Genomic DNA, 15,770 nt, shown 5'->3' with positions numbered 1-15,770 from the left:
TCTCGGGTAATGCCACAAGGATTTTGAAAAGAAGGGGAAAAAAATTGCTGTGCCTATATAGTGTAAATGGGGATTCAGAAGACTTGCTTTGCAGACATTTTCAAGTGCAGGTATTCCATGCTTCATGTATAAATCTGCCTCAATAACTAGGTGCAAATTCAACTTTTGAAAATGAAATCACAGTCTATGCACTAGGGAAACTGTTTCATATTGCAAACAATCATATTCTTATCTGTTTTTAAATTCAAACTTTAGATCACTGGGTTTCTTTTTTAAACAAAGCATTATTCTTTCATGCTGCATATTAAAAAGAAATCTTTACTGTAAAACTCAGAGCAGGCTGTGTGCTTCAAAAAAGTAATTATTTAGACTAGTTCGAGCTCCCTGTTGTTCTCATTCCTACAGACCACACACTTGCTGGGATGAAACATGGAGAGGAGGCAACCCTATCGCTCTTCCTAGTAATGAAAACAGACACGACAAAGTGAAATGGGCCTCATCTCTGGTGCCTGCATCCCGCCTTGTGCTGGACTGGGAGCCTGGTCTGTATGTTGGGCCTGCCAGACACATCAAACCCCTTGAATCAGGAGAGAGTCTTTTCTCATTCTTCTCTATCCCTACACGGACAACAGCCCAGCTCTGTATCAGTGAGGCCCCTCCGCAAAGCCTGGTGGTTAGAGAGCTTTCTGTAATTCCAAAGGCAACAGGGGCTTAAAGAAGTAGCCGGGCTTTTAGCTCCATAGTATAGGATCATAAAGTGGAAAAGTCATAAGATTTGCAGTCTACACTGATAAGGTTTGGATATCAACTCCACTACTTGCTGGCCCTGGACTTGGGCGAGTTATTTAACACCCCTCAAGTCTCATGTGGAAAAGGAAAATGGCCCTAACATGAACAACTATCTCACAGGTTACTATGAGGATTAAATGAGATATCCCATAAGGCAATTACATAAAGTTGATTTATTGGATATTCAATACATGTCAGCAGGAGTTACTATTATTATTGTTGTTATTACTAATTACTATTATTAAGCTTCTTTTCCTGGGAAGAGACAGGCAGTTTGCTCCACAGGCTCAAGGCTTCTGATTTTCCAATCACCTTTGCATATCACCTTCTGTTATTGTCCCAGATCTAGTCAGGGAATGAGCTCTGTGAACTGGTCTCTTAGCCTCCAGCCCCACTGCTAACTCCCTGAGCAGGTTTCCAAGACTGCACATCTGGACCACCGCAGCATCCTCCCAACTTGCTTCCCTGTCCCTAGTCTCCTCTGTCCCCTGTCTTACAGATGAAGAGTAACATGCCCAAGATTACACAGCTTGTCAGTGATGGGGCTGAGATTTGAACTCTGAATCTAAGCTACTTAAAAAACAAAAGTAGAACAAATGAAAAATGTCTCGAATGGATATTTAAAACTCTCTATAACCAATGTGAACCACCAATGTCTGCCCATTCTCCTGCTGTTTTCTAAGTATCGTCAACCACAGGGTCATTTCTTCACACCTCTGCCCAGGGCATTTGCTCCTCGGGCCTGTCATCTCCTCTGTGCTGTCCCGCAGAGCACCACAATCAGAACTGAGCTCTCGGGGCAGAATGCTCACTATTCACCATAGTCTCACGATATGGACCTCATTTATCCTGGTCTTCTATTGCTGCGAGGGAAGAATCCATATTTTCCAAACCATCCAGTCCCGTACTCAGTACAGTTGCTGGGGAGTAGGTTTGACTGGGGCTCCATACTTCAATCTGGGGCCAAGGAGAGCTGCGTCTTAAATGGGTGTTGAGTTCACAAATGGGCTTTGGTAAAAGGTAAAAGGCAACTCTTATATGCTAACTAAACGAAGCTATTCAATTTAAAAATCTCCGCAGAGATCTTCACCCTCATAGTCAGCAACTGTAACAAACAGATTATAGTGATGTCTATATAGGATCAAGAAATTTTAGAATCAAAGGGACTTTAGAGTGCATTTCATGTAAATACTGCATTTTATAGATTAGGAATAGTGCTGACTTGCAAATTTAAAACATGGTTGATGTTAGAGCCAAGCCTGGAACCCAGGATTCCTGAGTCCTGGTACTCAGGGACCCTTCAGTCACTCATTAACCCAGTCTTCTAGCCATTAGGGAAAATAACAAGGGAAGAGAGAAAGAAACAAACTCACAGCTTCTTCCAGGTGCTGCTGATCCGGATTATCATTTGGCGTGTGCCTCAAGATTTCTCGAAGAAGCAGAGGGTATTTCACCAGACGGCTCCTTGGAATATCAAGGAAATTCCAGAGATCTAATTTGCGGCTAAAGGGGGATTCTAAACATCGCTGTAGGAAATCTTGGACTCGGTGATCTTGTTTTTTGTGATCCAGCAGAGCTTTAGCAGCTACTTGATTGCTGCAGTAGCTGTCGTAGGAGCTGAGACAAGGCAGCTAAGAAAGGAACATTAGAAGAGGGTTGCAGCATTAAAATAATTGTGCTCCGAAGCTACATTCTAACATCAGTCACTGGGACTGAACAAAACCTAACTGGTCTCCAGGCCTGGCCAACATTCCTTCATCTGCATGGCTGGAGGAGACAGACGTGGATTCTTCAAAATGGCAGGCAATGGATAGTTCTTTAAGCTGTGGCTTGCTTGCACAAAGTTATTTTCTTAGTGGCATGTTTACTTTCTTGATAAGACCTCAATAATTTGTTTGCATTTCTGCCAATCTAAGCTAGACACAAAAGAACTGGAATTACTGCATATTCATACAGAATTGCCCTAAACTTTCAAAAGTATCTGGTAGGAGGAAAGTCTATTAAAAAAAAAAAAAAAGAGTTCTTTTAAAATTATTAATAAGAAACTAATCTAGAAGACTTAGTGGCACAAAAAGAAAGGAGTCGGACTCCATAGCCTAGCCCTTTGCATGGCCCAGTGCAAGCACCTCTACCTGAGTTTTAAGGTACCTGATTCCGAGGTGGACCAATTATAAAGAACTCTAAGAAGTTAAAGCAAAAGTATAATTAGTAAAAAAAAAAAAAAAAAAAAAAAAGATGCAGAAAGCATTTAGAAACGTCTTTTAAATTAGTTCTGACAGGTCAGAATGATTCTTGGCTACACCTAATGGTTAACATCACAATTCCATGCAAAGAACAATATAAGCTTAAATACTTTGGAACACTTCAAGTCTACTATCTTCCTTCCAGCGAAATACTAATTTCCCTGACATGTCCCATCAGTCACATGGTGCAAACACGGAGTCAGAGACTCAGTGAAAGGGCGCTCATCTCCCTTTTCCACTCCTCCCTATGACTGTGTCCTAACGCATGGGCCACCAGCTTCCAGAAAGTTACTGGAGGCAGTAAAATGCAGCCAATGGCCCTGCTGTGTCTGCTTCTCTCCCTGGACTAGGGAGCCACATTTACCACAACACCTGCTCTGTGGAGGGATTCAGTGCAAGACAGTGGCAAGAGGGTCTTTCATTTCTGCATCCTCACTACTGTGCACTGGGCCTACTGCACAACAAACATGCAAAGTCTGTATTCTGAATGGACAAATAAATGAATGTTTAATGGATTACCAGATTAGGAAATATCTGATGGTTTGTGAACACAGCTTACAAATAAGTTGTGGCAGCAGCTGAACAATCGGTTAAAGTTTAAATATTCTGCTACTTCTTTTATACCTTTTTTGAAATTATTTCCTCAGTGACTAAAACCAAACAAGATACCATGGAAGTAATGTTTAAAAAGTTCACTGTTGAGTTTAACATTCTTTGGAAATATCTACTTTCTTTACATGTTATTAAAAACCTCTGTGTTCAAAACAATTACAGAAATTCTTTTCTCAGTGTTATATTTAAAAGTAATGATAACTGGTACTTACACACACACAACACACACACACACACACACACACAAACACTCTGGATGTGTAAAGTTTAAAAAGTCCACTGTCGAGTTTAACATTCCTTGGAAATGTCTACGTTCCTTACATGTTATTAAAAAACCCTCTATTTATGTTAAAAAGAGCTATAGAAATTCTTCCCTCAATGTTGTATTTGAAAGTAATGATAATTGGTACTTATACACACACACACAGACACGCACAGATACACACACACCCCAGAAGGGGCATTGTGGCTTGTAATTTAGATTTTCAGAGTTAATTAAAAGGAGACTCAGGCCCTCTTAATTTCATTTCCACTTCCTCGCCTTTTAAAAAGACCTGAACATGCCCAATGTTTTCATTATGGAGAAACAAATCAGTAGTAACCATCAGACGTAAACTAGCAAGGAATTCCAACCACATTGCCGCTTGCTGTCCAACGGGCCATTACTTTCTCTGATCCTGCTGCCCCTGCTGCTATGGCAACCAAATCCGGCTCTGGTCCTATGTTCACACCTTACAGGATGCTCATTTCCTGAGCATAACCTGAAAGGCTATTTGGTTCAGCCCACTGGCTAGAAAAAGCCGCAAGTGATCTATAATTAGACAGGGAGTGAAGAATATACACACAAATATGCTTTGATAACACAGTAGTTAAGTGGACAGACTCTGGAACCAAGGAGTATCATGTTCAAAGCCTAACTCAGACAGTTACTAGTCAGACGACCCTTGAGAAGCCTCAGTTTCTCCACTTACAAAAGGCACACACTAATGTCCTCTTTTAGTGAGATACTGAGATATGGCAGATAAAAAGCATCACAGGAGCTCAGCTCTTGGTTAAGAATCGATAAGTAATAGCTATTATTAACATTGTTTTTATGTATCCCTCGAATATTTTTATTGGAGAAACTGTGGTTTAGAGAACCAAAACTACTTGCTTAGCTGGAGACAAAACCAGCCTGGAGTGTGTTTGCCCTTCCCACCACCCCCAATATCTCTGAACTACGCACCATCTCTTTAAATAGACTATCAAGAATTTATCAGGGAAACGCTCAGTCTTTTCTTTTTAAAAGGAATTCTTTCTGTCTTCCTAACATTATGGAAAGCGATAGAACAAATCTGTTTTTTTGCTTCCGTGTACCCTGCCTCTCTCGTTGGAATGAAAATTTAATTAGAACCCAAATTAACATGAGAACTTGCTGCCTTGGAGAGCTGATAAATTATTTTATTACTGAAAAAACGTCAGCATGAAGATGTCACTTGGGAATTTGTTTCTTTATGAGAAGGGGAAGCTTATGAGAACAGGCCAACCCATGGTTACTGATCCTCAGTAAAAAGGATGGTTCCCTGAAAAAAAACCTACCACTCTGTTCAAGGCCTTCAAAGTACAAGTAATTGATTCATTCTAAGGTCAAAAGGACTGACCAGGGCTATTCCACTTGGGAAACTCACTTGTTTAAAGGGGTTTTGTTTTTTTTAATTTTTTCCTTTGGGGGGAAATAAATCAATTTTTCATGGGTCGAATGGGCTCTGACTTTTCTCATTCAAAGACCACTAAGATGTTTGTTTTGTTCTGTTAAAAAGACCAGAACTCAAACAGATGTACCCCTTGGTTTACAATTCCCACTCACACGGACACATCTGCAGTTAAAAGAGGGAAAACATTTAACAGCTCATCAGGCCTGATAAATAAGGACCGTTTCTCATGAGGTCTGGTAACAATGGGCCAGTTGTTTAATTTTAGGCTGCTCTTCAAGCTGCAAGTTCCCACTGATGTCTGAAAGGTCCACATAGCAATGGACTGGCATGGTCAAACTTCTTTGGGGTATGTACAGAAAAGGACTGCAAAATCTACCCCCAGATCAAACCAATTTCCTAATAAATGTGCATTTATTCCAGAAAAAAAATCAGTAACAAGGCAAATGCATTCATTTTTCCTTCTGGCATGAACTGACAATTTGTATATGATGTCTAAGGAAACCTTGTAGTTCTGCATTGCCATCTCATCAAAAACAGAGACATCATCATGCTATCCTGGAGTTGTGCCCCCACTCCCACCAAAGCAGTCCACAGACTGGGGAAGTTTAAGAAATACCAAGGCAGACTCTCTCTCCTCATTATACCTCCTCTGTCTCCAGCTGGCTGACTCTCTTTAGAGAAATTTCTCTGTGGGCTAACGAAGTTAAGACATCTACCATGACTCATAATAAAATGAAAGTCAAAAATATAAGATGAATGATCTCTCCTGAAGTATTAAGGCAAGTTTTCTAAATTATTCATCTTAGAACATTACTTGCCTTTAAGATACCCTTGGGATATTTCAGCCTTGGTGCTAAAATTGACTCCTGAACTAAAGCTAAGTCATGAAACCCTCAAAGTTTCTTGATCAAGACAGTAATTGAGAAGTATTAAGTTAAGAGATCAGTGTCAAAACTTAGGGGCTGGAAGGTTTAGGAAGGTTAAAATACAAATAAAATGTAACTGGATAAACAGAACTCACATGGTAATAGTGGGATTCATAACCTTCACAACACTCTCCCATTAGAGGAATGGCACTAATACTTGCTATTGTGGCACTTCCTGCCTATTCTTCTGTAAAACTGTGTGGATTAGAGGGATGAGAGACCTAATACTGCCTGGAATACGTCTTCAAAATAACCTGCTTTTATTACTTGTTTCATAACAAATGAAAAACACCTGGAGCAGGGGTGGAATACTCAAGGACTTACAGAAGGAAACAGAAATGCATAATAGGGAGTGGTGGGGACTGTGGCAAAACACAGTGCACACATTGTCTAAAGTAACTTACAACTGAATAACCACTTTATGCACTCAATAAAACACCAATTCAGCCCAGAACCATAAATTTAGAACCCATAACCTAAAGTCACAGCTGATTTCTTCAATTAGGAAAGAGTATAGGTTATATTTGGAAAAAGATCAGCATAATACCCAGCTCTCCTAAGAAGTTACTTAGGATCAGATATATATTAAACCTTAGCAGCATTTAGTTACTACCTTCTTTGTGAAATAACATTTGACCATAAGAGTTTTTTTGGTAGCATGAATAAAAGCTTTCTTAGTGATGGACAGGAAACTGCCCATAAATTTTTACTGGAATAAAAAAGGTAATAATTATATCCATAATTGGTCTGATGTGAATATTAATTAGTTTTATTTTATTTGATGTGAAACTAGTAACAATTTCATGTGTGCTTTTACTTATTTTATTGCACAAAGGCCATGTTATCTTTAAATGTAGTATATTTATAATAATAAAAAAATTGTTTCCACGTTTGAGGAGATAAAGGCTAAAAGTAATGGTAAATTTTACTAGAAATTTGCTGCTTTAATTTTTTTCTGATGTGAAACCAATGTTTGCCAATAAAAAAAAAAGCCTAGCTAAAATGAAACTCGATCTACATTACCGAAATGTATCTTCAGTCAAGACTAGAGAACTTTTCTTACCCAGCCCACGAGGATGGGACCGACATGCTCAGTCGAGCCATCGGGCTTCCGGACATCTCGAAGCTGACTAAGGAGGTCTAGTCAGAAAACAAAAAAACAAAACAAACAGAATGCTTATTTTGTTAGGCATTCAAACATGAACAGGGCTGGAAGATTCTGGATTACTCACATTATTACATAACCGTGAGTTACTATCAGACAACTCAATGCTGCAAGTCACGACTCATTCTGGAAACAAAATCATACCTTCATGTAGAGGAATCAGGGAGTCCAGTGTTCCAAAAATTTGATTCAACTCTTGTTCTGTCATTATGGACAGTTTCAGCATGGGGTCATGATAGGCCTGCGCAAGAAGGGCAAGAGATGGAAGTAAACATTTAAAATCAGAGGAAGTAAGCCGTTAATGTAAATGGCTTCTGAGAGGCCCTACGCAATAACAAAATATTTGGCTCTCCCGGATGACTTCTGCTATAATGCTGCACATACAGCAGATGGGTGTGGTTGGAGCAGAGGAGAATCCAGCATTGCCTTGAGCTTTTTGTGGTTGTTGATAAACCAAAGCAGATTCTTTTAAAGCTTTTTAAAAAATTCTACTATATCTTACATCTCGGACAGGGCACAAATCCTAAGTATAGAGCAGATTTGATTTGTATAGTGTTTAAAAAAATAACTTTATTGAAGGTTCAGCAGCTTGAAAAACTCCCACTTTATACAAAATTAGTTACTAGCAGGTTATTTTTCATTTAGTCCACATTTAAACTAAGTAAAGGGGGGGGGGGAAGGTGCTTGGTATCCTTTACTATGGATTTGGAACAAAGAGGGCAATATCTCTGCCAACCTTATCACCTCTTATTAATGTAAACCACATGAACACACAAATTTACCCAGGGCACTGCAATAGAATACAAAGACTCAGAATGCACAGTCCCTACCTTCAAGGAGTTTTTTAAAGCTAATTGGGAAGATTAAAAAAAGAAAAGCATGGAAAATTAAATACATGTTTAAAAAATAGTTCAAGATTAAAAATAGATGTTACATGGCAGCAAAAATTCATCAAATCATAACTGCTCTAGAGGATCAGCGAATTAGAGGTAGAAGGCCTAAGGGAGAATTTAAAGATGAGCTGCTTGGCATAGAGAAGAAGGCAGTAAATACTGTTGAAGAATGAACTGAGATTTGAGTTTGCTTCTGGAGGATAGGTGGATATGGATGGCTGAAAGGAAAGTGAAGGTTTCCAGGAAGATAGGACCAGCAAAGCAAAGGATAGAAGTGAAAAAGGGAAATCTTGATGCAGCAAGGAGGAGTTGGACTTATGACCAGCAAAATGTCTCCCAGAGTTAAATGCCTGCTTTGTCTTCCCCATCTTCCTCCTCCTCAGCCTTGCCCCAAACTCAGTTTCTTGGCTGCGTCCAAGAAAAGCTTGGATAGCAGTCTCTCAGGAATGTTACAGATGGGGTTTGGTATTAGCATAAAGTTGGACTAAGGACACTTAAAAGAAGGGAAGTATCTTTCTAACCCTGTGCTTTTTCAAGGAGACTGTGAGTATCAAATGAAAGAGTCTGGATTTTAGCCTCCATGGGGGTCAATGGAATGGAAAGGTTTTCAAGGAAGGATTCTTGTGAAGATTATACAGGCTACAAGCCATGAATTTCCTTTCCCTTCCCATACACAAAGTGATTATAAAAACAAGTTTCCATATAAAAGACCCCAACTTACATGATAGTATGCAATTGCCTCAATGAACCACTTTACCCACTTACGGGTTTCAAATGACTTTCTAAGACATGGTTCCAGTTTCAGACCTCTAAACATTCTCTTCCAGAGCTGAGGGGGCCTTGCATGTGAGACTTCTAGGAGAATGAAACACACGTGAAGCCAGGCCCCATGAACACTTTCTTGTTAAACTGAAGTATTCTTTGAGGTGCATTAGAGGCATGCAGAGGAGAACCCCTAAAGGCGTCAGTCAGGTTTAGAGCCTTCTTGCTTTGAGCCATTTTCCCCACTACTTGGTTTGCAGGTTCTTCTCAATTTTTGATGACCTGTCTTAGTCATAAAAAGAGTACCCGTAAAGCACAATCTTAGAACTGTGAAATTAGAGTAAAAAAGTAGCAGGTGACTCAAAGGACCACTGGGTCTCAATGTACCTTTTTTGCCAATTTCAAGTCCTCTATTAAATCTTCTTCTCCTTGAGAAAGCTCAAAGATCGCCTGCAAGGAAAGATAAAACACATTTACTGAACTTTCATTTATGAGAACAAATTCAAATGGTGCTTATTCAAGTGCTCAAAGCCCCAAATCTACTTATTTCTTAAGGATTTTAAAAAGATTCCTAAAAAGTTAAATTAACCCAAAGCAATTGCATCTAGTGGCTAAAACCTACAAAGGAAAGATTTCACAAAACTTCTGTGTAATGTGCTTATTTGCTTCTGGGAGAAAGAATTTCCACATATGTTTCCAATCCAACCAGTCATATTTCATTTACAGAATTGTGATGCAGCTGAACAAGATGGAACTATTTTAGGTAAAATAGAGTTTGAGCCGTGGATTCCATGTCTCTGTTGTGAGTGGCAATCATAATAAATGATTCAGGGTCTGTTCTCAGTGATGGACATGGAATTATTATTCATTGGGCCATCACAATTTGTCTTCTTTCTATTCAACTGAAGATGAATCTTAACAGAAAGCTTTATTCCTATCAGCCACTTGTCTTAAGGCTGCATTGTAGGAAGAATCCAATATTTTATCACTCTAGATGTCTGGTGAAGTTAATTCATTCTAAATTACTTCCTGGCCCCACACTGTACAATAAATAAAATTACAGGAGCTGGCTGTGTGCAAGAGTGTGTAAATGGACTATTTCTAATTTGACTCTATTAAGCCATCATAATTTAAGAGCTATGATGTGCAGAACACTCTTTCACTTTCATCTGAGAGTCTAAACGGTGGGCAAACTTTACATTATTAAAGGACTACATGCTTGTGGTGATAGTTCAGGGACTACCACATTTCCTTCAGACCAGAAGGAAGAAGTGAGCAGGCTTGGGGAATATCTCCATTCCTGGGGTTGGGGGACAGCAAAGCAGGTGGAGGCAGAACACTGCACCAGAGGCCAGTGCATTGCAAGCCCTCTCAAGGCCCAGTAAAGCTTCCACGGCATGCCTTCCTGGTACTCTACTTTGTTTAACCTTTTATTTTGAAATAGTTATAAACTCACATAAGAAGTTACAAAAATAACACATGTCTGGTATAGCCATTATCAGCTTCCTCCAGTGGTGGCATCTTATATAACTATAGAGCATTATCAAATCCAGGACATGGGTGGGCACAATACAGTTCACTATTTTTACGTAGACCTTCCTCAGATTTCTTTGTATGTCTGTTTTACCAGAACTCAATGTGGCCCCCAAGAGAGGAAAACCACAGAATCCCATACTGGGATACACCACAGTCAGGTGTCTCTGGTAGGGCAGCAATGTGTCACTGTGAAGACCATGGGATTTGGTTCAAATCCCAGCTCTGTAACTTTCTAGGTGGTGACCTAGTTTTCTCTGTACCTTAGTAATCTCATCTGTAGAATCAATCCTCCTCTCCTTCCTTCCCACTGTACAGTTATAAACGCATACTATCACACAGAAAAGTTTAAAGAGGAAAATTTTAAATTATCCACAATACCATTTGTTAACCAGTGTTAAGATTTTGCCATATTTCTGCAAATGATTTTTTCAGTGTACATATTATTTTTTAATTATTTATTCATTTTTTAATAGATAATACATTGACATGGTTCAACATTTATAGTGTAGGAATGGGCACATGGTGAAAATTTCCCTCTCACCTCCTCCTTCCTGCCACCCAGTTCCCCTATCAGGAAGCAACAATGTTACCAGCTCCTTACCTGTCCTTTCAGAAATATTTTGTGCATCTATAAGCAAATACACACTCATCTTTCCTTCTTTTACATAAATGGTAGCATACTATACCACCCTACTCTGTGCCTTGCTTTTATCCACCTAGCCATACATATATATAGGCACTTCTCATGTTTCTATTGTTACAGAATGTGTGGACATTCGATACTGAACCAGGACCTGGTAACAGATGTTCAGGTTCTTTCTGGTACTACTGTAAACATTACTGTGATGAATAACCTTACACATACATCTTTTCATCTGTATACAAATGTGTCTGGCAGATAAAGTCCTAGAAAAGAATTGCTGAATCAAAAACCTAGAAAGTTTTCAAGTAGTCCTTTTGCCAATGTCAGGTTCTCCGTTAAAATAGATACTCCAAGGATTTCATTAGATTATGCACCTTTGAAGTGTTTAGCACAGCCTGGCACATGACAAGTTCTGTATAAAGTGATATTATCACAGCCACCTAGGGCTTACTGATACAGAAAATTTACAGGGAATGAAATTAACTGCATTCCATACTAAAGTTTTCCACAAAACTGGATCAAAGTTTCATGAACTGAATATTTTAAAATATTCCAGAAGGTGCTATTAAAATATAACTAAAACGATTATTTCTGTGAACTCTAGGATTCTAAATAGACACTTTGTGATTCATCTTCTTCATAAATTCAGATTTTCACATCAGTTTTTTTTTGTTTTTTTTAAGTCAGGGCCACACCCACCCAGCTGGATGCTGGTTTCTCTGTTCCTTACAAAGTCTGACATCCCCATTTGTCCTCCTTCTACCAACGCGGTGAAGAACTGATTTGGAGACTGCGGTGTAGACCCCAGCCTGGCTCTCGCCTGCCGTGCACATTGTTCTAGACACACAGCCAACTCCAGGGGTCCCAGCCTACCTCCTGACGTTTGATTTCCTTGGACGTGAGCATCTGATTGACGCACACGTCGAAGGTTTCACTCCACAGCTTGCTGTCTCTCCGTTTCGTGCTCGAGGGGGCAGCATTTCTGGACCAGGGTCGGGGGGTGAGGAGGTCGGGACGGCTCTCGCTGCGGAAGCTAATGGAGCGCTAAACAACGAGAAAAACAAACCGTCACGGGGCTGCAGCAGGACTGGGTGGATCGTTTGAGCGGCTTCCTGTCACTGACAGAACATAAATCAGACATTTGCAAGAAAGAGAGGACAATGCCACGAGGCCTTTGGGAAGCAGGGCATTGTCTTGTGCCTACGTGTAGAGGAAAACTGGGCAAGTGGCCGCGTTCAGAGACGTGCTGGGAGTATCCATTCTGCGAGACCGGGGTAACCAAGTGTACCAAAGTATAAGAACCCTTCAGGTCAAATGCGTGCGCAAAGGCGGCTCTCAGACAAGTGATGCGCTCTACTTTTTTCCAGCGGACACCTCCACTCTTGAGAAGAACAAAGTCTAACAGTAGTGGATGTCCTTTAAAAACAAACAAACAAACAAACAAACAAACATCTGGCCAGCACTCCTACGCTCCTCCCCCTTCTGGGAACACTGCCCAGTCTCCTGGGGTATCCCGTCTCACGTAGTTTGGGCGGGCTCCCCCAGACCTGACCAATCAGAGTACTCCCCCACCCTGGTTCAGAGAGGGACACGCGATGCTCTGAAATTTGCTGTGTGCTTCATGGGTAAAACAGCGAAGGCTATTCCCTTGGGATTGTAAATTCAAGCGATAACATAAACAGCAGTTTCTTGCAGCAACTCTCTCTGGTCAAACAGAAGAGTATGTCAGCTATAGGAGAGAATAAAGGGACACACAGAATGAAGGATGGAGAGAGAGTCTGCAGGAGGGAAGAAGAGAAGCAGCAAGCTCTACCAACGCTGTTTGAGCTGCTGGATCTCAGTGTGCTTGAAGCCAGGAAGAGCCAGGCTAAGACTAAGGCTAATATTGATACATTCCTGTTTCTGTTTACATTCACCTCTGTTGTGGTTCTCTCTGTCAGTTACCATCTCAGGAGCAAATGATGACTGTCCCGACTCGGAAGAGGGCCTGGTAGATTTTGGGGTGGTCTAATCATCCAAAGTCCTCCCCTATGGTTGAAATATGCTACCACAGTGTTTTCTCTTGACAAATACAAATGATCAAGAAGAAAGCTGAGTGCATCACCTTCAGCCTTCATCCTAGAAGATTTCAACACACATATTGGAAACTTTGCCAAAGCAATGAGGTGTTGTTGTGCTCAAAAGCCACATTCTTATTTAACAAGTGTTCCTTGCCATGGCTGTGGCCACGTGTCTGTGGCCTTCAATGTGAAGTTCCAATTCCTTAGTTTGGCACTGAAGTCCTCTTATAATCTGACCACAGTCTATATATCTAGGATCACCTCCTGCCACTCACCCATGAGCCCCCTATTCTCCAGCCCTGCCAGGCTATCTGCCATTCCCTAAATGTACCATGCTTTGCCATTCACTGTGCTTCCTTCAAGCAATCTTCTTTTCCTAGAATACTCTTCTTTCGTTACCTTGCTGGCTAACTCCTAACTGTCCCTGGGATGTAATTCAAATACCTCCTCCAGGAAGAAGGCTTTACCAATGTTCTCTGATCCTTTCCCAGAACAATTTGGACATATCTCTGATATAGTGATGATTAGACTGTATTATATTTATTGGTCACCTGCTCTGAATTATAAACTTCCTGAGGGCAGGAACTAATTTTGCATGTGACATGAGCTGTCATCGCTGAAACATTGTAAGGTAGCTTCCAAATATTCTGAGATCCAACCATAAAATTTAAGAAAGTAAAGAAAGTTTTAAAAGAACTATTCAACATTAGGGCATTGTTAAATAAGTTATAATTCATCTCCTTGATAGAATGTTATCTAGCCATGAAGACAATTCTGAGATAATTGTAAGGTAAAAATCCCCTCTTTGTAAGTTAAAATAAAATCAGGATTAAAATCTGTATATGAACACTTTATAATTATGAAAAAATGCACATGAGCAAAGATACAAGGGAATACCATAAAATCCTATTGTTTTTGCCTAATGACATTCTAGGTAATTTTTATACTAGTTAACAAATTTTTATAATTCAAGAAAAATGAAAAAATGAAAAACGTAAAAAAGAAACTGCCAAGGGGCTTCAGGGTATTACCACAGCCTTCTGGAAGCAGGAAGCTAGTTCTGTTTGCAAGTAGCAACACAGTTCCTCAGGCTGGCACAGGCATCCATGAGCTCCTGGGCTCATTAGTGAGCTCATGATCACTGGACCAGCCCTGCGCAGGTCAAGAAAGTACTTGCTCCACATACAGTTCACTAATGGTATCTTGCAAATCCTTGTGATCTCTTGAAAACAGGCCCTTATAAACAGTGACCAGACTAATGCTTGCAGATCCCCCCTAGCACTCAAAATCAATTAGCCACAGGCACGGAAAGGTCAAAACAAGCAAAGTGAGTGAGTCATCAAGTAACTCACTCATCTCAGTTTGTGCTTCTGATGCCAGCTGGGGCGGGAATTAAAGAGCAGAAAGAGGAAAACACAAAAAAGAAGATTCAAAATGAAAGACATTTTCCACTTTCACTTGAGAGAATCAACCGACTTCTTTGTTACAGTGTCAGTCCCTGACCAACTTCAAAATTCCCCCCTTTCCACCACTAGTTTGAAAGTAATTTATGCTAACTTTTGATTTTCATACAAAAGTATATAAAAGTACAAATCCCCTCATTTCCCCAAGTCCACTTCGTAGAAGTAACTGCCAAAAGTTTGTTCAAGATCTTTCCAAACCTTTTCTATGCATTTGCTAACATTCACAGAAAACAGAATGTCTTCTCTTTTCACTCAACAATATATCTCTCCATGTTAGAATATGAGACCCACTCTTAAAAAAATAATAATTTATGGAGGTGAAATTCACATAACGTGAAATTAACTGCTTTTAAAGTGAACAATTCCGTGGCCTTTAGTACATTCACAGTGTTGTGTAACCACCACCTCTAGTTTGAAAACATTTAGAAAACATCACCCCAAAGTCATTCATTCTTTTTTTTTTAACTGAGGTACAGTTGGTTTACAATATTATATTACTTTCAGGTGTACAACATAGTGATTCAAACATTTTATAGATTATACTCCATTTACAGTTATTATAAGATATTGGCTATATTCCCTGTGCTATATAATATATCCTTATAGTTTATTTATTTTATACGTAGTAGTTTATACCTCTTAAGTCACTCATTCTTTTTAACGGCTATAGAGTTAGCGTCCAATAGTCTGGATGGACCACACAGATTTAATCAACCTCCAAGTGATGGACGTTAGAATCATTTCCAATGTCTGGCTAGAATAAAAAGTGCCTTAGTGAACATCCTTTATGTATTTGTGCTGGTATTTCTGTAAGGAAGATTCCTTAAGTAGAATTCCTTGGCTAAGAAGTATTAACTTTTTAATGTTTGATATGTACTGGAAAATTGACCTTCAAATTGTCTATTCAACTTTATAGTCTCCAGAAAGGTATATGATAGTACCTTTTCCTACACACTCATCAATAGGATACTATTATCAATCTGA

At 39.8% G+C, this 15,770-nt stretch overlaps 1 protein-coding gene across 21 annotated transcripts in view; it reads right to left on the bottom strand.

The window, feature by feature from the left end:
• Positions 1-15,770, bottom strand: part of ARHGEF3 (Rho guanine nucleotide exchange factor 3) — a 295,435-nt gene that overhangs the window by 11,159 nt on the left and 268,506 nt on the right. For all 21 annotated transcript variants that reach the window (XM_057704792.1, XM_057704803.1, XM_057704787.1 and 18 more), the window contains 5 exons: positions 12,137-12,307; positions 9,472-9,534; positions 7,574-7,670; positions 7,328-7,404; positions 2,163-2,420 (listed from right to left, as the gene is read on the bottom strand). In XM_057704792.1, the coding sequence (XP_057560775.1) occupies positions 2,163-2,420; positions 7,328-7,404; positions 7,574-7,670; positions 9,472-9,534; positions 12,137-12,307 (666 nt within the window). The remainder of the gene's footprint in view (positions 1-2,162; positions 2,421-7,327; positions 7,405-7,573; positions 7,671-9,471; positions 9,535-12,136; positions 12,308-15,770) is intronic.

Source organism: Hippopotamus amphibius, chromosome 13 (genome assembly GCF_030028045.1).
Source record: "Hippopotamus amphibius kiboko isolate mHipAmp2 chromosome 13, mHipAmp2.hap2, whole genome shotgun sequence".
Taxonomy (NCBI): Eukaryota; Metazoa; Chordata; class Mammalia; order Artiodactyla; family Hippopotamidae; genus Hippopotamus; species Hippopotamus amphibius.
The sequence above is the reverse complement of the archived record's forward strand: the minus strand, read 5'-3'. Positions and strand labels throughout refer to the sequence as shown.